The following is a 26,005-nucleotide window of genomic DNA, read 5'->3' as shown; positions in this document are numbered from 1 at the left end:
GAGCAGACTTCAGACATGCAGCCCGGATGTGATAGCCCCTTGTTTCTTTGCCAATCTGTGCTATTTCTCACACATCCAATGACATGACAAGAAATTCTGGTCACCTTCAGCAGTGATTTCCAGCACTTCATCTCCTGGCATTAGTCTGTTACCTGAATTAGGCATATTCACCTGCCAGATCCTGTTTCTCATTCCCTTTTGCACTTTTTAACCTGAACTCTAAAGCTATCTTGTAGCTACCAAGAGAGATTGGCTTCTAGGTTGAGATATTTGGGATACACAGTTCTTCAAGCCACCTTCAGGCATCTGTAGAAATATTTAAAGTAGGGTGAACAATTCATGGTCAGAGGTCACGTGATACAAAAACCAGGGACCTGTACAGTAATGGTTAATTTTAGATCTAAATCTTTAGTATTTTTTGTATTGATTTAATATTGAAACTTAACATTCAGCTTTCATATATTAAATGAGCAGAGCATCTTATTGATGGAAGTGCTATGTTATCTCCAAAAACACCAGGTAGTAGTGAGACTGTAAAATTTAAAATTAAGTGTAATTTTAAAACCATTTAAAGGAATCAAGTGTATTTTTTTTAATCAATACTGTGACTGGCAAACTATAAAAGCTTAAATTATAAAACTATTAGTGACTATACCTTTTAGACTGTATGTACTATAAAGCTGTATTTTTGTACTTACAGATGTTACAAAATTTCCAAGGCAGGAAGTAAAGGGGGAAAAAGGTAGTCTAAAACACTTTTTTACAGATTTCATTTTTACTAAGAAAGGTTATTTCCCCCATAACTGTTTTTATGTCATATAAATCTGATTCAATTCATTGTACTCCTCTCTTTTCTGGGTAGATGATACAGTGTTCAATCATGCTTTGGAAGACCTTTTTCAATGGATAACTCAGTTCTCTAGGGTCAGCAAGTCCAACTTGCTTTACTCAGAAAAAAAAGCACCAGACTATCTCTAACTTGGCCATCCTCCTGCAAAAAACCTTTGTAGCAAGACTGAGGCAGCCTGTTCTGAGAGCAGGACTGGCCCTGAAGCAACCAGCTACGTTAACTTCTGGAGTAAGCATATGAAATGTGATCATTTCAACTTGAGAAAGAGCTGAAAAGTATTAAATTTCAGAAAATTTTAGAAATTTCACTTGTTCTGTTAAAAACAAAACAGGGAAAACTTAATCCACAGGTGTGCATTAAACATTTAATAGCAAGCCTTTGCTTATGCATATTAATTTAAAAATTATCCACAGGGATCTGTGATACATTGGCCTTGCCTTGTTACTATAACTAAATTTATTAAAATATTAATTTAAAATAGGAAAACAAAGAAACTACTCCTTGGGGAACATGTTTATTGTGTTTGAGATGATACACTGGGTGCTCTCTGAGCTACAAAGGGAAAAAGGAAATCCTTTCATTACAAACTGACAAAGGTAAAAGTTAAAACAGTTTTCACAACAGCATGTACCACATATTGGAAATAGATCTGGGTTTAATACAAATGACATAATTCCTAGTAATCTACAGCTACCTTTAATAACTTCATACAGATAATGAATTAGGCTAAAATGCACTATAATATTTGGTTGACTTCAGGAACAGTATCCTTAGTACATCACAAAATACATTTTGATATCCCAAAGAAGCAAGACTTGCAAGTAGGCATTTTAAACATAACTAATCTACAGCTACAAACTTCTACTCTTGATAGCATTTACCTTTTTGGGGGGCAGTATCCCAGTCTTCAAAAGGATAAAAGCAGAGTAGAATCAGTATAACATATACACAGAAGTCCGTATTGTAAAGGCTATAAAGATTTGTTGCACACTGCAAAGTTGCCTTCTGCACCTTCACACTGCACAAGTAGTTTGTCATTTATGTTGCATATCTCTTGGTCCACTGTCTGGCTATCCTGTCATGTTCTGCTCTGTTGGTCAGGTATTGAGTGGCTATGCTTCCAACCAGAGGGTCAGCTGCAAAAGGCAGGAAAAAATGCATCAGAATCCATCCCACAAGTAACAAAAATCCCCAAGTAAAAACATATTTTAAAACACAGCATCCATTCCAAAATATAGTTTAGACCAGAAATATAGTGGAGCTCTCATCACATAAGACATCTCCAAGAAAGCACACGTGAACAAAGCAGAACAAACAAAAAGAAAACAGGAAACATCTATTGTGGTTATCTGCATATGAATGAATCTTGCCTCGGGCAGGTGCTCTGCTTTCAGCCCTTTGCCTGCAGGACACATTCAGCAGTGCTGCTTGGCACCCTCCTCTCAGGGAGGTGCACAGGACTAGTGGGAGTTAGAGCATTAGGGCTGCAGGACACACCGAGGGGAGCCCTTCAGGAGCCATCAAGCCTTTGTACCTTAGAGGCTGATCCATTTCTCCCTAACTGTGACCACTTTCTGTAAATGAACGGTCCCTTAGCACTATTGCTCAGCTCCTGCCCTGACCGCAGGCAATTAGCACCACTGCCTAATGACACTTGTCACACAGCTTCTGCTGAGAATCCCTACTGATTCCAGTGGAGCTCCTCCCCTCCCCGCAGGATCAAAGAAGTGTCTTTGAAATAGGGAGAGTTCTCTCTGAACATCCACTCCCTCACATTTGCAAGATGAAGCCTTTCAACTGCTGTCTTAAGAGATTTCCTGCAGCCTCTTCTGACAATGCAGGATTTATAACTCAGGAGAATGTTGCTCCTTTCCTGGATTGAACACTCATTTGCTGGACCTCCTTCAATAGAGACCTTCAATGACATCAGCTTATTTTCTCCATCATATCTTGGAAAAAAAAGGACTTAGTGCTATTTACTTTCTGTTGTGTCATAGGAGTGAAAAACACCATTAGAAGAGGGACCACATCCAATATGGAGTGCTTCACCACAAATTTAAAATATTAAATTTTATTTAATCTGCATGCAATCAAATATACAAATTACATTTCATGGCAACTAAGTCAAACGACTGAGAGTCTCTCAGAGAACTATCAGCTCCTTACCTGGATTGCAGTCTGTCAGAAGTGAACAAATAGACAGCAGAACCTTTGAAATAGTCAAAGCAGGGCTCCAGTTGTCTTTCAGGATATCCAGACAGATGACTCCCTGACTGTTGATGTTGCAGTGATAAATTCTGGTGCGGAAAGTAACCTGAAATCACAGCATCAGAGACAGAGAGAGTCATTCAGTGCTGCCCAGGGATGGTGCCCCTTGGCTCTGAGCAGCCTGGGGGATTCCCAGTTCTGCAGAGCTTCTGCAGACACAGCTCCTCTCTGCTTGGCTTCCAAGCCACAATTGTTTATCAGAAGAGTGACTATTTTCTGTAGACAGGACTGCCTTTAGGAAACCTACCATGATGAGATTAGGGGCACAAACTGCTTTCACACAGGCTCTCTGTACTGTACCCACAAAAATACTTTATACTATATAGTATGGGAGCTATTTAATGAACATACCACATGTCAGGACATTCGAATCACAAATGTAACTTTACTGTAGTTTCTGAAGGAGAGGAAGTACACAGAATTTGTCTGCATGTGCAGTATTAGTTGATCTTTTACTTTCTTTCAAAAGCCTAAATACAAACCATGAAAATTAGTCTTGTTAAATTAACAATGAAATCTTTGTCCTTACCCTTCATTAGGCAGAATACAAAATACACCCAAAACAATGCTATTACACTTAATCCATCCTTAAATTATTTCAGACTAATATTGATAGAGCATGTGAACCTTCTGCACAAATAAGAACTGAGAAATATGTAACTGCTTTAATTACACAAGGCACAAGAACATATGGAAATTTTTCTTTTTCATACTGATTGGGGGGGGAGTAGAATCCACAATGTATCCTGCAAATTTAAAAACTATCATGCTCTAAAAAAATCAACAAGATTTGAATGAGGAATTTGTCTAAAACTGTGCATCACTTCAGTATAACATTCTTAATTCAGAACATATTAAATGCTGTGGGTTAAAGAGAGGTGTGAAATACAGAGTGTATATTCTTTATGTTGTAATCATTCTAGGAATGAAAAAAGGTATTAGATCTATAGTAACATAGTTATAGCCCCCAAAGATGTAAGTTGTAGAATGTTGTGTGGTAAAATGTATTTAGTTGTGAGAGTTTTGCAGTGTTTTTTCTGGTGACTTGGTCAAGAGCTGTAATTTGACAGTAAGGGAGGGGAAAAGGGAATGACCTTTAAATTCTTTCATATCCATTAGCAAATTACAATTTATGAGGTGTCCATACTATTCCTGAGCAAGGAATTGACATTTTAATTTAAAATTAGTTTAATTTAATAAAAAGATCTTTTGCGAAAAAACATTATCAAACAAGACTGCTGATTTTAGCAGTAGTGAATAGACATTTTAAAAGAATGGAAATTCATCACACTAACTTACTCAATTTTAAGTCACAATATAATGCTCCAGTTTTCTATGTGAACTTATTTTAGCTTTTTCTTATTTTTTAAAAAATTACTGACAATATTTAATATAGAATCTGGCTCTATAGATTCTATAACAGGAAAGACTATTATACATATATTTTAGTAGCCAGAATGAGAAGAAGGAAACATAAGAAAGTCTTGTGTTGTCTTCTACTAGAACTAAAATTTCTTGAATCTTACCTGTTGATCAGAATTATCTCATTTATCACTTGGTGAAGTTTGGAAATCAGTACTAACTGTGGTAATCAAGAAGTAAATTCGAAGGAATTTTTCTGAGACTGTAGGCCAAGATTTTGGACCTTGTCGTTTTCAAGAGACCACAAGTTTGATATTCAAAAAGAGATGTGCAGTCACCTGGCTGCAAGCTGTATTCTTCTCACATGGAAAAATGACAAGCACAATAAAAACCTTACCCTTACCTTTGGTGGCTTGAATGGATAGTCAGATGAAAATGTGATATCCAGGAAGAAAACGCCTCCTTCATATACAGAACCTGGAGGTCCAAGTATAGTAGACCTCCATTCATAAATGTTATCTCCTTTAGGACCGGCACTGTGTAAAGAAAAAAAGAGGAGAGGGAAAGAAAGAGTCAGATGTACCTTTGAGAGAGACATTTTATGGATTTCCTTCAGTATTGATCTTATTGAATAGAAACCATTTGGTTATTTTTAACACCTGCCCAATTTCCAGCTGATTTCAGTGAGCTAGATGTTTTAAACTGGCACAAAAGCTGGGTACTCTGCTGTCCCTTTGGAGAGACAGCAATGAAATAGAATGACCATGCACTACTGGTTTTTCACTGTCCAAAACATATCCCCAGATCTATTTTCTTGAGTATGTCATTGCTCTGAGCTTCTACATCACTCTTTCATCACCTTTTCTGCACCACCCTTTCCATGCCATCATATTAGCACACAAAAGGAGTTTTACATCTTGACCACATTCATCTTCTCCAAGCATTAACAGATCACACCTTCATAAAAAATGTGGTTTTCAAGTATATTGATACACATTTATTGCCACTTGTTTCATAGGCTAGAGTGAAATGTTACACCCCTGGGCAGCAAAACTAGGGAAGGGCTAGAGAATCAAGTAACAAGGAATTGAGCCTCTTGCAGCAGTCATTCCAAATAACTGTTTTTTCAGGATATGTTGGTGTTATGCCTCTGGGCAGTTGGCAATGAGACAATGAGCCAAAAATATTTTATTTTAAGAATGCATTTCTCACTAGAGAAAGGGTTACTGTGTAATTAATTATTAAAGTAAAGGTTTGAAGAATGGATAATGACCCAGCATTTTCTCAACTTCTGAGCTGTCACTAATGCTATTATCACACAGTAACCATCTAACCTCCTCACAAAAAACCCTAACCAAACAATAAACCCCTCCCCCTAGCCTCCAAAAGGAACAACCACCAAAAAAATCCTTAGCAAGCCTGCATAAAAATTAACCTAACCTTCCACCAAGGGTCCTGAACCCACCCTGCTGAGAGCCAAACTTACTGAACTGACCGCTATGGAGAGCAACAGCACTGAACTCATGCAGACACAGTGGCTTGGTCACATCTATGTAGAAGAGCCAATAACACAGCACTGTAAAAGATCCTTTCAGTTTTCCCCACCTGGGCAGTTTCCCAGGCACCACCTCCATTTCCCAGACGTGCTGAAGCAGCCCCATCCTTCTCCCTCCGTGGTGCCCAGAACAGGCCCTGAGGAGTGTCCCATGTGAATTGCACATCAAATGAGTGACAGGGCATGGCACCACACTGGAGCCTGGGAATTTGTGGTTCTGGAACTGCTCAATACACCGAGGAAACTCCCTACAAATAAAAGGCTCTTCCTATGCCATGTCACCCCACATATGTGTCATACATATGTTTGTAGTCTGTAACACAACATCTTGGACATCCATCCTTACTGTGTAGTCAAACATGGAGAAACTCATCAGAGACAAGGAATATGAGAAGTCTGCACTATGGATCTGCAATCCCAACCCCCCTCCCCAGCCAAAATATAGCTATTATCACATTAAGATCATATTTAAGAAAAAAAATGCTAATTTTGATTATGAATTCACTTTCAATTCATAATTTTCCAAGATGCTTTTTATCTTGTAGATATTTCATGTACCAAATGTTGCAGGTCTTTCATAAACAGGACAAAATAATAATGGAACTTGGATGACATCCTATTTAATTAAAACAAAAAAAAATTATTTTATGAAGCTGTAGCTATTTTCCTATTTCCAAAATGAAAGTAGGTAACAATAGAATGCTGGCCTCCAGAGCACAGCTAGGGGAAAAAACCCCTACAGGTGCTGTCAAAAATAAAGTTTGGGCCTAAAATCTTATTTTCTATTTGCAATGCATACATAGAAGTGGAAGGAAAATACTAGATATATTTTAAGGGGAAAAAAAAAAGGAAATCTAAAAGCAAACAGGTCCATTTTTAGTAATGCAATGAACCATTTGTACTTTCAGTCACTTCAGAAGATAATTTTATTCATGCTCCCTGAAAAGCAATTAGTGTAAGAACTGAAAATATTGGGGCAATAATGACAACATTTAAAACCCACACAGGCCACTGAAATGTTTCAATTAATTCTTGACATTCATCAAGCTTACAGCTAATTAGTATTGTGCTGGAAAACCAAATTTCTGTGGAGCAAATCAATTTCAGCATAAGATGTCCTAATGGCTGCTTTATAGTTTAATGCAGAGGTTAGTGCTCTTGCCCTGCATGTCAGGTACCTTTCTTTCATACCCCTCCAATGGCTGGATGCATTTCAATCAAATTAATGAAATGGATGTATCAAATCAGTGACATGTTCCAGCCCAATGAATCAGTCACAATTAAGTGGAGCACCAGCCCAGAGTCAAACTATCTGGTAATCACTTACCAAGTCAGAGATAGGGCATCCATGAGCTGGTAGCCACAAATCACAAAATCTTGATGGAGCAACAGGTCTGAATGACAACTTCAGTGTTTTGGCTACAGTGCATACAAGTGCAGTACATTGCTAACAGCCTGCTGTCCTCCTAAATTAGCTTCAGAACCTTACAAATTCAGCAAAGGCACCAATACTTCATTCTCAATAAAAAATCCAATTGATTAATTTTTTTACAATATGGGCTAAAAAAAATCACAGACAAAATAACAAAGCAATTTAATTGAAATGACAAAATATTATTTGCAGAATTAGGGGGGTTTACTTCATACATTAAAGATGGATTGCTTTTTAAAAATAAATTAGAGTTAACTGGCTGCATCTGCTTCCTAAGTAAATATTCATTATGCCACTTCACTGAGGGATATATACCTGATTCAGATAAGACAAAGGATTTACGACCATGCTGTAGCCAAGCTAGTCCACAGAACAGATTTAATTTACAAGTGTGACTTCAGATGGTAAATTTGAAAAGACATGAGGTTAAACTTGAGGGGCCGAGGGGGTCACAGCAGGTCTGTCAAACCTAACTCTGCTGAACCCTGGCTCTCAAGTTCCCCAAAGATGAAGGACAGCTTTTCCAGCAGAGTGTTAAGAGCATTCATGTAGGTGCAGCAGCATTCACACCAGCAAGAAGCCTGTTAGACTCCTGATGCAGTGGTTACAGAAATCCTAGTCCAGCTTTTGTTACAATTTATTAAATCAAAATGCATTGAAGCTGCCCATATGGAACTAAATGCAGGACAAGAAACTAGGACAAGAAATTTCCAATCTATAGTGATGCTGGTAGCATTTTGCTTTCTGCACTTACTAAATGCACTGCTGTCAACAGTCCTCCTCTAAAACACAAGACTAACTTTGGTGACAGAATGCTGCTTCACTGTGCTGAAACTGTACTAACTGAGAAGTAAAAGGAAGAAGGAAAATGTATTTTGGCTAAATTTGATGATAACTCTGTGTTGTGCTTTATTATGATATAGAATATGGGTCTGCAACAGCATATAGCAAACCGGGGGCTGGTTGTGCTTGTTTTTGGAGGCTTCCAACAGTGAAGTGTGTTTGACTCCAAAAGCCTTATGAGAAATGTCATTGGTATCACAGAACTAAAGGTACTGGTCTACACCTCAAAAAAACCACCGGGGGTCACCTACATGGCACAAGTTTCAGAGGTGGAATATTTTCTCATGTTCTCCTCTCAAAGTCTCCACCCTCAGGTGTGATACCCAAGCAGGCAGAAACTCAGAACTGTAAAGGCTGGAAAAGATCTCTACTCATTATTACAAAGGCAGCAGCTAACAAAACAAATGGGGCACCTACAGTGAGAATTACGTAAGGAAAGACCTCTCTCCATCCTTCCCAAACATTTATTTCAAAATGAGATTCAGTAAAACTCTTGGAAGTTCTTCACAGACTGCTCAGCCACAACTCTGTCACTATATAATTTTTACAACAGTGTAAGTGAAGTCAGTGCTTTAAAAGAAGGATAAGATATGTCTTTTGATTTTTCTTATTTCAACTGGAGGTACTAAGTAAAGAGAGAAAAATGCCCTCGAGCATGTTCCACAACCTTGTGCTTGAAAAATCCACTTCATAATGCTACAGTATAGTGAAGCTCTGTGAAATCTTCAACACAGCTTTGAAAATTGACTTTTACAAATCCTGCTGGAAGAAAGGCACTCAGGATGTTACCAGCACAAAAGGCTGTGTTTTGGACACACACACAGCTAAAGCTGTTGAATTATCTAGTTTGATGTGACACATCCCACTAGCACATACAATTCAGGTAAATACACAGACCCCATCTGTAGGGACTCTGCCTGCTCCACCATCTCAGCTTCTGAGCTTGATGAACTCATTTCCAGGGGAAGAAAAATGCCCCAGGCTCAAGTAACTTCAACTTACCACAGAGGTGGAGATTCATATTTACCATGCAGGATATCTAGTGTGGATGCTGATGTTTGTCCCTCAGGTTACCCAGACAATCAGGGTAGAGAGAAGAGTGACTGCAGCACCCAGAATATCTAAATACTCCCTCACACCAATGTGCTCCATCTCCCTCTGGTGACACCTACCTTTCACCAACAGCATGGGGAGCCTGGCTCCTAACTCAAGCCGCTAAACTCAGCACTTGAAAAAATCCTCCTCACCCCTCCATGTAATGAGAAAATGAGTGAAAACAGAGCTAGACAACCCTATCTGGAAGCACACTACCTTTTTATCTAGCTACAGATATACACTGTCATGCTGCTGGTAATTAAAGAACAAAAAATAATCTCACAAGCAAGCAAAGGATCTTTATCCAGTGCAAGCTGTCTGACTTGCTCAGTGAGGCTTGGAAAGAGCACACCACTTAACAGTAGTTATGTTTGAGCATGGGAACAGAAAATGCTCAAAATATTTTCTTGCTTTGATATTTTCAACATTTTGAAGAAAATTTGTCCATTATCCTTTTTTTACTGAATTCTCTTTTCCAAGTGTGGAGGCACTTTTGTGGTTTTGGTTATAGAGTGCAAGAAAGGAAATGAACATTAATTAAAAGGCATAGGTTTGTGTGTGGCTTTCAGTTCTATGACCTGTGACAAGCATGACAAACAATTTTTATTTTCTTTATTTTTCAGTGCCTTGTTTACAAGGCTCTCTGGAGTGCTTTTTCTCAGCATTCATATAATCAGTACCAGTGCCTTAAGCACCTCTACTTAAAGAATCTGGGTACTACATCCTATAGACACAGAAAGCATTCTGATTTCTGAACCAAAAGTTCAGCAGGAACTAACTTGTAATATGCACATGAGAAGTCCTTCTCATATGCCCTTACTGGAGAAATTATCCATACTACCTAATAAAACACAGAGCAGGACAGACAGTAAAGGGAAACATTTCCTGCTACTCCACCATGTGTTCATAATAACAAAGCTTTAATTTAGCAAAAAATAAAAGACCAGATCCCTTTCATCAGTGCTGAAAGACCTGTAGTGCTAATGTCAAAACACTATTTTCCTGCTGTTGATATAAAACTCAATTTGTACTAGGGCCAAATCGTTGAAGAATTTCTTTAATTGAAGAAATTTATCTAGCAGGTACACAGTTCTCATTTTTCTTCCACTCAAAATTACTGATGAACCTGGGTTTGGCAAACATGGAAAATTTTGCTTTTCTTCTGTGAGAGAGGATCCTTCTCAACTCCCTAACACAAACAAAACTCATTTGGGATACACACGTATTTTGTTCTTCAGGATGTTTAGCCCCCATAGTGATTCTAGCAATTCACACTGAATGAATGACATGGTACCCGAGGAATTGTGCAGCCGTAGTTTAAGGTGTCCACCCACAAATACATCCAGCAGAGGGGTGCTGTGGAGTGTGACTGCAATGTACAACTCCCAAATGCCAGACCACCACCTCACCCTCAGGAGATTACACTGTTAGTATGTCACTCAGTTGTTCTGGGGCACCCACATGTTCCACTTATCAGCCACCTCCACCCTTCACTGCAAATCTTCACATCACAAAGCTAAGTGACACTGAGAAATCCAGTTCAGGATTTCCTCCCAATATTTTCAATAACACTTTTATGTCAACAAAGAGGAAAACGTATTGTTCCCAACATCCCTTATGCACACCCTTCAGATGGTGGAAGAAAGAAGCTAAAACAATTTCACTAAAAGACCTAATTAAACTAAAAATACAACTGGCTTTTAAAATGTAGTAAACTTAGAAATATTCATGCCTAAGAACAAGAAATGGGTGATTTTCAATGGACTAAGACTGCAAGTTAACTAGGCTATTCAAGCGAAATCCCAGCTATCCACCTACAGCAAATACTTAATTATTAGGCAATTCCAAATGTATTAAAAATGTGACCAAGGTATTAAAAAAAATCTTCTACCTCTCTGCAGATTATGTTCTGTTTTCTAAGGAAGGTACCTTCATCCAGAAATTGAAAGGAACACCTATGAACAGTGTTTTTCAAGACAGAAAGCACACTGGTGAATTAGAGAATCACCACCATCTGGTAATTCAAGCCCAAAGGCAGACTCTGTGATTAAACTTGTGAACAGCATTAATGTTGTGGAAAAATTTGATTCTAATATCATAAAGGGATAAAGTGAAATTTATAGAACATGATTTATTCAGGTACTTCATGAAGGACCGAGAAAGAGAAAGAGAGAATTGCTGAGAAGTCACCTTCACTGAAATGTGTGTGTATCCACCTGTCAAGAAGGTGAACACCCAACATGCCTCGTGCTCCCACAGTGGAACCTCCTCCTCCTCCCCCTCCAGGATGTCCAGGATTGGGTTTCTCTACCACTTCACAATAAGAGAGCTAAAAGCTGCATTTCCCCCTCCTCTAAAAAATCAGCTTTCAACTTCAGCAAAGAAGTTCCAGATTGCCCACACAGAAGACAAAACCAGTCAGTCAGATAACCTTGCCTCCGTTACCACACATTAACACTGAATAAGAAGCACCTGCTTGGGGATTTATGACCACTAATACACACATATCACTTCTGTACTTAGAGCTGTTTCACACTAACTTCCTGAAAGTTAACCTGTAGTGAGCACCGAGTATTTTCATTCAAAAGAAGTCTGTATTTTCAGCATTTAAGTCAGTTCTTGGTCCAGTCTTCCTAACCTTCTAGCACAGGCTTTCTCCAAAATGCAATTCTATTATTACCTTTCAATACCTTTTTCCTCTTGCCTCTATCCATTGCCACATGAGACTTACAGCATAACAAACCAGAAAATGCTGTGCCATTGCTCCTTGTGTCAGATGCCTACCCTGAAGCCATAAAATTCTGATGCAAATCTCAGTCACTAGAAAAAGGCTGCATTTCTCAGAAAATAATTGTTCTTTCCCAGTTCATACACCAAGGTTTCTCCACCTTGCATGCAATACAGACATCTTCTCCAGTCCAGTTCCTTTCCAAATATGCTTGGGGTCACCACATGGACTAGCTGAATTTTAAGTAGTTATACATTTTGAAAGGACATGAATCTGATTAGGCAAAACTCAAGAACCTCGTTCAGCACAACAGTTCAATGTTCAGAAGGTTTGTCTTTAGTTATGTCTCCACACTGGCCAACAAAATTTCCTACACTGAGGGTTGATTAAATGAGCTTTTCACTTTTTTTTTCTTTTTTCTTTTTCCACTGAAATGAACACCAGAACTCTGGCTATGAGCTTAAAACTCTGCTTAGAGCAAAATGATGACAAGCTTCACATTCTGTGCAGGAGACAAGTTTATCATTCCTGACAATTTTTACATATCTAATTTATTATTTGATATTAATTGTTTTGTGGTGCTGAGCAAGTTGAGAAGCAACCAGTGACTGCTGCCAAGACTCCTGGAAGCAGCAGCTGGCTGCAGACTGGCTTGGATGCCAGCACCAGCACAAGACTTGCTGCAGTGGGGAGAGCAAAAGAGGGGCCTGCAGCAGCTCAACCCAAACATGCTGGAATTATATTCTGCATGTGCAGCTTCAGAGCTACAGCAAGGATAAAGTCAGGGCCCAGGATACTATCTCTGACACTGTTCCACAATGCTCATTTAGTATGAGAGTTGTAGAGTGACCCAACATTATGAGCATTACCTGCCCTGTAACAGTACAGGGCAGGCTCCATTTGGGTTCTGAAACATTAGCCCAACAATGTCCACTTCACTAGTTAAATATGAGTGTTTGGAGAGTCTGAAAACAAATCAGCTGAGGATAAGAATGTGCTTTGTGTAATGCAGAACTGGAGACAGATGAAGCAACACTTGGTACAGAGAACATATAAATGTAATGTGTGGATAAAAAACATTAAAACACTCTGGGAAGACCAACTTTAGCTCCAAAAGCAGAGCAATTCAAAGGAATAGAGAAAGCATACAAATACACAGAAATCAATGTCTGACATGAGTTTATTTTACTCCACAAAAGTGTATTACACTAAAGAAAAATGTGAAAAAAATACTCATTTCAGTGGAAAGAAAGGTCAATAAATATCTGAGTGAAACAAGTCTCACCTAGTAAAATCTGTTTATTGAAAAGCCAGATCCAGCCCAACTATTGCTTCCTCTACCAATAGTAATTTAATATTCAAAACAAATGTTCTCTGTGGATACAGCTGTAGTGTAAGGAGCAGAGAGTGTTAGGGTCAGCCCTGGGAGCAGGGCTTTGTACCCCTCTCTAAGGAAGCTGCCACAGCTTAGGACATGCTAGGGAATTTGCAACCTCCACAGAATTCTGCTGTTGTGCTTGGACCGCTGGTACCCCAGGACTAAGATATGCTGGAACTCCATTGTAAGAAAAGTCATTTTCTCTCACAGCCCAGACTCGAGGCAGCTGTTGGGAAGTGTCCTTTGACTGCCTGCAGCAGGATACAGAAGCTCAACCTAGGCAAATCAAAAGCACATGGACAGCACAGACACTGGGTGCTAAATCCTTTCCAATAGCTCAGGCAGCTGCACCAGTTGCACCACATTCAGGAATTAGATACTGCTACAACAGAGACATGGAATGGCTGAGATCTTAAGAAAAAAAAGGCTCACACTGTGTATGGTTTTTATTTGAAGCAATAAGCATGATTTATCAGTGGAGATAACATCTAGTGCAGCAAAATTCATCAGGTTATATAAAAATTAAGTATAATTTCTTCCAACATCTCCCAATATTATATATTCATACATAACTCTACTTCCTTCATATTTTCAATCAGCATAATTTAGTGAACACCATTAACTACACATTGGCTTACATTTTCAATCTAGGAAAAATATTTTGTTTCTGATAACAAATCTCAAACTTTTTTTCTGCTGCAAACGCCTAATTTTTAAGTAGCACACTGCTATAAAATTAGCTTAAGACAGGCTGTCTGCTTATTGCACTTAATAGACTCAGAGCTGAAAAGATAAACATTTTTACTAGTAGTGAGTGTGCTGGGACTGCCTGCTGATGTTTAGATGATAAAATATTGTTTAAAAAAAGAAGAAGTAGTAAATATATCATTTTGGTTTTTAACTACTTTTACTGCAGATATCTAAGACACGATCAATATTCTGTTTTACACAAAGAATAATAAACATGACAGAGCAATGACTTGATGAAAGTACCTGCACTTTCAGGTAAGGAGCAGGACAGGGTACAGAAATAGTCTCCCACATCTCTGACAAGCACTAGGTCTCAGCAATTCCCACTCAGTGCTTGAAGGTTTATACATCTGAACTTCAGAAACCCCACAAACACCCCTTATCTTTTAACCATGTGTAGATAAGTGCTCCCAAGAGACAACTTACAAAACTAACTCAAATGGCAAGTTTTCCTTCTTGCTCAAACCTTCCTTAATGAAACAACAACAACAAAGTGCTGGAAAATAACAAGAGTAGTAGTAATAATAACACCAACAATAATAATAATGGGATCAGGCTCTGGCCTGGCTCTAGGTCAATTGCACCTGAGCATGCTACCTTTCTTCCCTGGAGAAGATTGCCCGGTGCCAGCTCTGACAGCAGTGCCAAGCCTTTCTGGCATTTTGGGCTGGGCAGGGGAGGAACCAGCCAGTCATGCTCCAGCAACTCCCAACTGTGGTGCAGCTGCTGAGGAGCACAGCAAGCTGGTTGTGGGGCAGGCTGGCACATTGGCTCAGGCAGGGAAAGCCAGAAAGAACTCTTTGATAGCTTGTTTCCTTTCCCCATTGTGCCAAGCAAATGCCAGAACAGAAGACAATCCTGCAATGGGAGAAATACTGGACATCATTTTTTGTAGGAGTTACTTTTCCAAAGGGGTAATCATAGAGTTTTCCGTAGCCCACTGAAGATTTGTGATCAGTTGTTCAGAGTTAGGCATCATCACACTCCTGGTCTCTCTCCACCAAGCAGCAGCAGCTTTCACAGGGCAGGACTCCATAAGAACTGGAAGCTAATTACCAGATGTCTTGGAAATCTTTCCAATCTGCACAGTTTCATCCAGTTTCCAGGGCTTAGCATTAGCTCTTTTGGAACCTCTTCATCCTTATTTAGTGCAACAAATTTTCAACAAGGCAGGAGTTCTTTGTTCTCTCCTAATAAAACAACCTAAAATGTTAACACTTCAGCATGAAACTAACTTCTGGAGATCTGAGCAGACGTATGGGCATTTCCAGATTTATGTGAAAACATTAATTCTGGAAGAAGTCCTTTAGGTTGTGTTTTTAAAATAACTTCAGAACTACAAAAATTAATACAAACAACAGTTGTAAATTATCTGTGTTTTGCCAAGCATATGGCCACTCAAGTGCTGCACTTACTGAGAATAACTTAAAATAAAATCTTATAGGAGGATGAAAAGAGAACCAAGGACCAAGTCAGACATTTAGATGCAACAGCTCAGTCCACAACATTTTATTCTAAATAAATGCTAGTGGCAATGCAGAGATACACTCTACAGAGCACTGAACATGCAAGTCTACAATTTACAAGGAGGAAAAGGATTTTAAAATGTCTTCTCTTGGGGGATATAGTGAAAAAGATGAAGAGTTGATTGAGTATTTCTGTTCCTGCAGTACTGCTGACACAGGAGACTGTCAGTTTGATGCAACCTATTTCACAGGGATACTTACCAAGTAACTGGATGGATTCAGTACAAAGTGGGAATATAGACCCCAACATAGACCCCATTCACATGAATCCTCCAGCTGGCAGGATTGGGAGGGCTTTGAAACACCATAGAGAGCAGCTGGCAGCACCTCTGTATGTGCAGCTGATTGCAAAGCAAATGTCTGACCATGCTCTCACTGTGCTATGGAAGGGGACATAGTAGGAAATGTATCCTATGCTCAGAGCCAAGAGGAATGGGCGACAGACAGACTTTTGGAAGCTGTACAGTGGCAATGTCCTGTTCAACATCAGCATTGCTTTATTCAAACTTCTTTCTACAAAAGAGTTTCACCTTGGGCAAAATACCAAGACTGCTGAATGCCACCTGCAGAAAGACTGTCATGACTAAAACTGGAAGCAATACCTTCACTTTTATTTTGCACAAATTCTACCCTGTGGATGTTGTCTATTACATACTATAAAAATAAGTAACCTTTATCAGCACTCAGTTTTAGATGCATGCATTTTAGGTAATAAGCCTACAATACTAAGTTTTTGCATATTTAAAAACAAAGAAAAGATTTACACCATTTTCCTCCAGGGCACTTGGCTCCCCCAGCTATCCTGAATGCCTTAAACACTTTCATGAGCCTTCTTTTTTTTTTAATGTTAACAAATTTCAGTTGTTATAACAGCAATTTTATGAGTGTGGCTTTTTGAAAAGATAAATCACCTAGCATGCTCTGAAGCAATCAATCTATAACACTTTCATATGCCTCTCAAATACTTCAGAACTTGCACCTCCCTTTCAAGTTGTGCCCTGGAGAGACCTCCAGCACCTGGCATGACCTCAAGAACCACTGACTCATCTGAGGCATGGAAGATGCAGCAATCCATGCTTTATACAAGGTGCTAAACCACTCAAGGTATAAAGACAGCAATTAGCAGTATGAAGTGGAACATGTCATGGTGATATATTTTTGATGATGCTTCTTTGTGTTCTCCTTTCCCTTTTGAAACCTTTATATATACTCTGCAGATTGGCATTTCTGTGCTTCTTGGATCAACTAAGTGGTTATGCCAAGCCTTCCTACGAACAAGAATTACATTAGTCACTTAAAAATCAACTGCCTACACAGTCATAAACTAATCCACTCAGCTCAATTATATTGGAGCTACAGATCCTGACCAGACCTGCAGTGTGATGTGGAGAGAACTATATGGAGCACTGAAAAGGGTGAACCTGCCAGGCTCTAGAGAGAAAGAGCCATTGGGATGCCTCTTGGAGACCCTCCCCAGGCAGCAGGAATGGAGCAGGAAGGACCCACATTACAAATATCCCAGCCTTCAAAATCCCTAAAGCTCTGAAGGTCAGGCTCCACCCTCAAACCCAAATAAGAGACAGGAGGCAATTTTGCTGGCACTTCCAATAAAATGCTGCCTAACAAACAGGCACAGGCTGTATTTTAGCTTCTGAATGGTCTCTGGGCACAGCTCCAAGCAGCAGATCATAGAGTCAAGGAAAAAGGTGAAGCAGGAATGGCTAAGGGTTGTATCTAAACAACATGGTACGTTTGATATGCCAAGCACAAATGATCTAAACATAGCTGTCTATCTGGCATCAGAAAGCAGCCACAGAAAAATAAATCCCAGCTTTTAAACACTGACTTGCCTCCATCTTTATCTACTCGTTGTTTGACTAATTTTGACAAGTTTGGTCCACAAAACTAATGTACCACTTCTGCAGACTGTATGTTTCCAGCCTCCTTATAGTTCAAATTTTCAAGCTCTTTACACCTTCCCACTCTATTCACAGCCTTCTCAACCTCCCTTCAGGAATGCAAGAAAAAAAGTATGTCTTCACTAAAAACTCAGCCAGCAGAGACTGACTGCGGTTCTCCCAGAATGTGCATACATTTTCTCTACCTCTACCTCTCTTCCTCCATCTGGCTCAGCTGAATGCCTCCCATCTCTTCCAAATAGATCTTCTGCCTTTTCCTTGAATATGCCCCTAGTAATCCTTCTGTTATTCTTCTTACAATGAAGGCAATCCTCATCCCAAGAAGACAAAATCCCTTTTCCTAGACAATCAATCAGATTTGAGGAAGAACCATTAATTAAAAGTGATATAGTTACATGCTTCCTATCAAATAGGAAAATACATATACCGAAGTGTCATTCACCATCACTGATTCCAACTTGCTTGAATTACTCACCTCAGACTCACTCAAACTGGAGGAGTTTTATTTACAAAACTGTACTTCTGAGCATGCCATACAACTAACAGCAACTACTGAGAAATAGAGTGTTTTTTCTTCCTGAATTTCTAGTCAAATGACCTTCTTTTTATGTAGTTGTGTGAATCAACACACACAGCTGATTGAAGACAACCAAAAAACCACAGCTGAAATGCAAAGATCAAATTTATTTTGCTACCTTGCTGGCTAGAGGATCCCAAAACCACACTGGACTGCAGACACAAGCACCATCAGGCTCAGCCCACTCCCAGGCAGGGCATCAGGGCTGCTGTTTGCACCCATTCATCAAAGGGCCACACATGGGTTAACACTAGGCTGTGATTTTCCTCTCTGCATTTTATGATCTGTTTTGATCTCTCTCCCAAGACAGGGAGCTCAAGCATGCCTGGGAGAGGCCCTCCAAGTTTCTGTAAACACCTGTGTTATCTCTACACAGAAATTCCTCTTCTCAAACAGACAAAGGATAAACAGCAGTAGGCATAATATATGGTTTCCCACAATGTTATTCTCCAGGCCTTGGCATTCCCAGCTGCAAGGTCACTTGATCCTCCTTGCCATTCTTCCCCTTTCAACCCTTCCCTCCCCACACTGGCAAAATACTTAACTGGTTTACATCTGCTGCATAATAGGAAAATAATAATGTTTTTATTATAGATTAAGTCTAAAGAGGATGATGAGTCTAAACAGCCTCTAGCTGTTTGCATCTTAATCTCGAAAATATATCAATGCAAATCTGCTGCAGTTACCTGAAATACTTTGATCTGTTAACAGTGCTTGTATTCCTCCTGTCAACATTTATTTCTTCTCAAAAGTATTTCTTTAAAATCTAGAAATAATTCAATTGTAAGGAATAAAAAAGGAAAAAGGAAATGACAAGGAAATATTAGAGGAGATGATTAAATATTCATAAACTAGATAATCCTAAATTCAAAGTTACACATGACAACTTTAAGTCTAAACTCTCTTTTAACTACCTGACTGTACACTCTGTCTTACATAGCATTTCACAATTTCAGTGACACTGCCTATTAGTAAGACAAATATTTTGTTCCTATAACCTATACAGCAAACTGTCTATACCCACCTTCCTGCCAGTCAAAATACCAAAATACCAGAGAACAGCTATGGCTCACGTGCCAAGTTGAGTTCGCCACTAATATCCCATGAGGGAATTACAAGGGTAACAGTTTCACTGCTAAAAGGAATTCCATGCTATAGAACCATTAACTTTGATTAAAAAGAAAAAGTCTCGGAAAATAGCAAGGACTTTTTGCCAGGAAAGATATCAAGCTAATGCCAGTGTCATAACAGAAGAATGAGGCAAATATACAAGAAATAAAATATAACAGGATGTATTAAATGCACATGAAAACGGGCAAAATCAGCATCCTCAATTTGAAAAACAAACAGAAATTTAAAGCAAGTGTACAGTACAGGACAGTAGTACGTACAATTAGCAGTAGTACGTGCAATTAGCCTTTTTGCTATAAAGATACATATGCACATTCAGATTTGCAATTGTTTTGCACTTGGGTATTTGTAAAGTTGTCCAAGCAGCAGCAGCAGCAGCAGCTGCTGCATTCCTTCTGAGCTTAGTACTCCAAATCCATATTTTTTGTAAGAAAGCCTAAAAATGGTAAGACATAAAAAAATCCTCTGATTTCTTCACAGTCAGTTCTCAGCCAAATACGCTGAGAGTTTCCTTGCTTGCTCTCCGTTCCCTGACCACAAGGCTTGCCCTGCACAGGGCTGCTTCCCTGCCTCCTGCTTTCTTTCAGATACATGACACTGATGTTACTTTTCTGCAACTTGTATCTAAATCAGAGCTTCAAATGATACACGGCAATACTCAAATATTCACAAAAGGACAAAGGATTGAATAATTTACCCTGCAGACCCCCATCTGTAAGAATGGTTTTCATCTGTAAAGACACTGTCTTATCCACCTTCTATCTCAATAAATAAAACTGTAAAGACTATTTTTAACACATAACAGAAACATTTGATTTCTTCTGATTTCGTTTTCTCAAATACTGTACTTTTACTTTAGCTGAGGACTTAGATTCAAAACATAGCTGCATTACTGAAGAAGAAAAAAAATTATTCCAGCAGCAGCACATCTGAACAAAACAAACTCTCCCTGAAAGACAAAAAGTTCTTCATGCGCCTGAGGCTGGATATCCCAGTCTTGCAGCTCAGACACACCCACAGAAGATACATTGGCAAAAGCACACACAATACAGTTAAACCTTCAGAAACATTCCCAGAGATTTCTGTGCAGCTACTGAATTATGACTGGATCCTTCAGGAATGATCAGGCTCCAGCAACCATCTCCAGAAACAAGCAACCAGAGTAAGGAGGAAAGAGCAGCAGGAAAACTCCACCAGCATGTGGTGCACACAGATAATATGGAAAATTATGAAAGTTGCTTTTTCCAAAACTCACCTCAGTGCCACACTCTGCTCTGGCAATATATGACACACCAGTGCTGAGGGAGGAAGAAGCAGGCCTTGTTCATGGTGACTCCATGAACGAAGACTGGAAACTAGTCAGCTCAGTGCTACATCAATCCTGCCTGGCCTAAGACAGGTGATGCTGAGAAGTTAAAGCCATCTGTACAGTATGTATTGGCCTCTGGGCTGTGCCCAATCTGTAACTGAGAGGCATTTTCCAGGTCAAATGCCATCTCCAGACTTCAATAGGTCCCATGAGTGTTGTAACAACAATAAGCCAAAAAGACCCAATGCCTGAAAACTAAACCCTCACACTTTGTGTTTGATTGCCTGTTTTTTTTTTTAATCACAGAAACACCAAAAATAAACTCTGCTGAGGTAGAGACTAATTCTGTATTTGATGAAGTAAACTGGACTCTATCAGTTGACTCACTGCATTCCAAGAAGCTGTTCATCAAATGAAGCTACTCATACAGGATTTTAACCACAGTAAAGTCTGGCTGGAAAGGGGTCAGTACTGTTCCCTCAGCACCTGAGGGCCTGTCTCTGTATGTTCTGCACCAAAAGGATGGACAAGATGCCCTATACTAGAGCTGTTACTGGTGTTAGATGGGAACACCTGCTGAAGAAGAGGTCAAAGATGCCATTGCCCAGGCAGATGTACCACGCACTAGCGACACCAAGTCTGAAATTTGACTCCAAGGCAACATTCAATGTCTTTTCTGTATGCTGACACAATGTTAACTTCTGAAGCCTAATTATGATCATTGAGATTTCAATAAACTTACTCCACTGTTGAACAACAAACAGAAACATGTTATCAGGCAGGATTTGTTCAGAGCTGCCAAGGAGACGCTTGGCATGTCCCACTCCTCTGTTCCTTTCAGTGGGGCTGTTCCAGGACAAACACGCTTTCAGACAAATTTAAATAGTCTGGAGCAGCTGGATGCAATCTTGATTCTTACTTAGAAGAGCAGCATACAAAGGCATGTCCAAAAATGAAACAAAAGCTGTGTGCTCAGGTCCAGAGAATTGTGGGGAGAATTCACACAAGCGCTGAGGAACTGTCAGCAGAGGGTCAGTAGGAACTTGTGGAGAGGAGTGGAGTGGAGAGGACCCTTTTCCCAGTGTTTATGAAAGTCAGACAGGCTCAGTTTTACTATCTGGGAAATGTAACAAATGCCAGCAGCAAGAGGTAAACTAAATAGAGCCTTAAAATGATAAATCAGATCAGCAAAATACACAGTATTACCTTCTGCTCTTAGAGAGGTAAGAGTTTACATTGTCTGGAACAATTTTAGAAACATTCCATGCAGAACACACTACAGGAGGAGATCCTATTGTCCCCTTTTCTGAACATTTACCAGAGACCTTGACTAGCCTCAGGGAGCCAGGGAGATCTAGGTAGAGGAGCTGACTTCTCAGCCTGAAGCTGGACTACCCACTATCTATGTCAATGTGATGAGCAGGTTTAGCTCTTGAGCTGTTAATGGATTTTAGTGGCAAATCCAAGGAACATGCAACAGGGCAGGAGAGGGAGGCAAAAAAGGCCAATAAAGATCCAAAACTGAGGATATTTTCCTATTTAAAGGCTTTCTGGGTAGATAGTCTTCCCAAGTTTAATGGAGAAGGTTGAAAAGCTTTCAGCAGAGCTATTTTAATCTGCAGCATTTCACAGGATGCATGCAGGGTATATAATGGTATATTTAGTTGGTATGGAAATATTTTGCTGGCATAGGCTATGCAGAGAATTATTAAAATGAACATGTGTATTCAGTCCTTTTGACCAAATTCTGTTCTCAGTCTTGTCTGAGGCTCAAAAAATGTCACTGATGTCAGTGGAGTTGCTTTAAACGAATACACACTTTGGACACTAGGAAATGCTAGTAAGAATTAATTTACTTGGTTCAAAATTCATTAAAAGATGGCAATTTGTGTTTTTATCTAAGGCATAAAGTATACTTTAATGTATATCTAATAAATGAACAATAAGTAACATTTAACAACTAACAACTAAATTATTATCATTGATAATGTATACTAATGAATTAGTTTTGTCAATGAATTAATAAACAATTTAAAAAGAGGCACTAAAAATTATTCAGACCAGTGCTTTAGATAAAAATCTATTTATAATTTCTTCAGATTTAATATTTGTTTTACAGAAAAATCTGTAAGAACCTCTACAATCTCTCCACACAAGATACAATCTTTTGGCATAAGAAACAAAATCTCTTCAGGTTATTTCACTGTTGTTCTGAGCAAGGGCAAACCCCACAATCTTATTATTTACTTTCTCGGTAAACAGATTAGATCCATATTCAGCTATGGTGTTACATATGCATGTGACAACTGCTGGCATATTGCTCTGCCAGTGCTTAAGAACATTTCTTTACCAGTTAAACAATCTCTCCCAAAATAAACACATCTTTTCTGTTATCACAAGCTATAAAGCAGTTCAAGAGCCCTGAAATGATCTTTTCATTAGTCTGAGATGCTTAAGGATCTCAGTACTGAAACATCCCCAGTAAGCCTTATAAGTCAGGAAGCGAATAAATCCTGCTCTCCCATCCCCTTAATGAGAATGCCTAATAAAAATGTAAACTAATTCTCTTGACTGCCACTATCCTGTCTACTGAATGAAATCTTCCTTTTCCTTACCATCTATTTCTATAACTTTAAAGCTGCAATATATTTATGGCTGTTTGAGATTACTCAGCCAATGCCACAAGCTGGCTCTAGTTTCTTAACTCCCCTCATTTTTTTCCCTTGGCTGAGGCCAGACAAGATCACCCACCCTGCTAGTGAATCCATCCTCTTCAAGTCGATACTGTAATAACCTCAGCCAAGTCCATCCTCCATCAACAAAGCTATCACAAAGCCCTTAGCTTGCAATATTTCCTTGTTGAAGGTATACTTCAGTAAATCTGAATTATCTCTTTGATTATAAACATTTATGGGTTTTTAAACTCAAATGAATATTATATATACTTAAACTGTGCTTTCCTTCCTCTCTCTGTAAATGTCTCCTTGTTCTCTTAATGCAAACAAAGACAGACAGTGCTTCTCCTCACAACATTTGTCACTGTTAGCAGCCAGGAGGACACTTCTGTCCCCTGCTCTACCCACACAGAGGTCCTTGTTGAGCCCTTTTCCTATATCTCCAGGGTCTCTGCAGGGAAGTAAGAGCTCAGGCAAGCAACAATTTGCCTGTCCAGCAACAAAAAGAAGACAGTGGAGAATACGGGTATTTCAGCTAATTTTTATGCCAGACCTGGACGCCAACCAAGAATTCCAGCAGGACCTCTGGACAATTTGAAAAACTGTAGTAAAAAAAAATAATCCTGAAGCCTCCAACTAAAAGCCAGGGGTTATAGGAGAGATTCAAGAAACCCTGGGATGGTGCAGAAAAGCAAGCTGTCGGGAGAATGGGTCAGTAAGAGCTGAAACAGGTGCCATTCTCACACACGACCAGTAACTGCAAAGCAGAGCCATGTCACCCACACCAGCCTTTTACCACTCTCTGGTCTAAAGCAGGATCACGAGATGTGTTTCAAGGCAGAGTTACTGCAGTGGAAGCTGCCAGATAGAACATGAAGAGGATGAGACTGCTGGAGAGGTGGGCTGCCTTCCAACACAGAGTGCTGGAACTAAAGCAGGTTCCTTTGGTCCTGATCAGCCATTTAAATTGCTGTCAAGCCTTCTGCTAGGGAGGCGTTTCTCCAAGCTCATTCCTGTGGGCACACATCTTGCCAAGGGCCAAACAGGGAGAAGGCTGCCAATCTGCTCTTCCCCTCTGCAGCAGACTGCTGCTCCTTGCACCACGTGAAAGGAAGTGCTAGGCCCTCAGCTACCCATGCACACAGAGGACACAGCTGGACAAACTGATCTTTTAGGTGTGCTTCTCCACACTTTTGCTGGGTGCTCTACCTCCTACTACCTCACATCTGCCAACACACAGGTTCAGAATGGACTGGCAGGCACCCAAGCTTGTTCCTGGCTCTCACAGGTAAAACTGCCAAAAGTACTTTCCCTGGAAACAATGATCCTCCCCCTCCTTGTCTCACACCTAACAGGGCAAGTGTCTCCCTGGCCTCAGAGAAGGCAGAGACAGTGCTTGGGAGCTCTGTGAACATCAAGGGAATGCAGGAACTGAGCACCATTAGCTCCTTTGTGGGTTTGTACAGTAGCAGTTAGACCACTTAGGAGACAGCCTCCTTATTTGTTTACTGTAAGGGGCCTAGTGCATAATTAGGCAGAGGGCTCTGCCCTTCAAAGTCCCTCTTCTTTCAGCCTATGCTCTAACCTTTAGATGAAAAACACACAGAAGAAGGGAACTGAGCATGTTTTGCCCATGTAATAAAAGCAGGTCTGGTGGTATGCTGATACTTCCCTGTCTCCAAGGAGAGGATAGCAGCTGTCTTGCTGCTTCAACCTCCTGCTCCTGAGTTGATTCACACAGTGTCTGAAAAAAGATAAAGCCACAAAACAGTGGGTCTGAGATGGGAGACAGGCAGAGCATCTTATGCAAGTGTCATTACACCGTTCTGCACACAAAATGTCCTGCACCAATCTCTCTATACCTGCATGAGACTTCAGTGTTTCCTTCTGACAAGCTCCAGTTGAACCTTTTAAGTAATGTTGTTTTGGGTTTTTTTTAATTAAAAGAAAGAAAAAAATATTTTACTCAAATATTGATATTTTCCTGGAGCACAGGAAGTTACAAGGCAAGGGAAGAGCTCCTGAGAAAACACTCTTCTGGTCTTCCTGCTCCAGGATACGCCTGTTGTCTTCTCTCTACAGAAGTGCAGGGTGTGGAGGGAGCCCCTCTCAGGGGCACTGGCCATCCTGACTTTGCTGTGTTAGACTCTGCTGCATTAACACAGCTTCTCGCAGGATCCAGTGACAGTTCTGTACTGAAGGGCAGCCTTCAAGATGAAGTGAGGCCAGCTGGTGTTCCCTTACAGTATTCATGCCTCTGTGGAGATCTGCCTTTTGGCACTCTGTATCAGGCCTGGCAGCTCACCTGTGCCTCGTGCTCCTTGCCTTCCTGCCAGCAGCACAGGAAGGGGAGCTCACTGCAGCACTGCCTCAGTCCTGCTCCTAATGCTGCCGGCCACACCCCCATTCAGAGCGAGAGCAGCTCCCAGAGCCAGCAGGAAATCAAGACAGACCCCAGACACTGCCTGCAAGTCTGGGCTATACTCTTCAAATACGCACATGGCTCCCTGTAAGAGCTCGCTGACACCACAGTGACCCTCAACACAGCCCTGCCTGCACAAGGGCTGAGGCCTTTCTCAGCTCCCAGCTTCAGGCACTTAACATGAC

At 40.1% G+C, this 26,005-nt stretch overlaps 1 protein-coding gene across 2 annotated transcripts in view; it reads right to left on the bottom strand.

Annotated features, from left to right (window-relative positions):
* Positions 1-1,348: 1,348 nt before the first annotated feature.
* The window catches only part of UBE2E3 (ubiquitin conjugating enzyme E2 E3), a 51,718-nt gene continuing 27,061 nt past the window's right edge, over positions 1,349-26,005 (bottom strand). For both annotated transcript variants that reach the window (XM_030241805.2, XM_030241806.2), the window contains exons 4-6: positions 4,884-5,016; positions 3,017-3,164; positions 1,349-1,986 (exon numbers count right to left, since the gene is read on the bottom strand). In XM_030241805.2, coding sequence (XP_030097665.1) covers positions 1,889-1,986; positions 3,017-3,164; positions 4,884-5,016 — 379 coding nt within the window. In that variant the 3' untranslated portion in view covers positions 1,349-1,888. The remainder of the gene's footprint in view (positions 1,987-3,016; positions 3,165-4,883; positions 5,017-26,005) is intronic.

The sequence above is a fragment of the Serinus canaria genome, chromosome 7, assembly GCF_022539315.1.
Source record: "Serinus canaria isolate serCan28SL12 chromosome 7, serCan2020, whole genome shotgun sequence".
Taxonomy (NCBI): Eukaryota; Metazoa; Chordata; class Aves; order Passeriformes; family Fringillidae; genus Serinus; species Serinus canaria.
The sequence above is the reverse complement of the archived record's forward strand: the minus strand, read 5'-3'. Positions and strand labels throughout refer to the sequence as shown.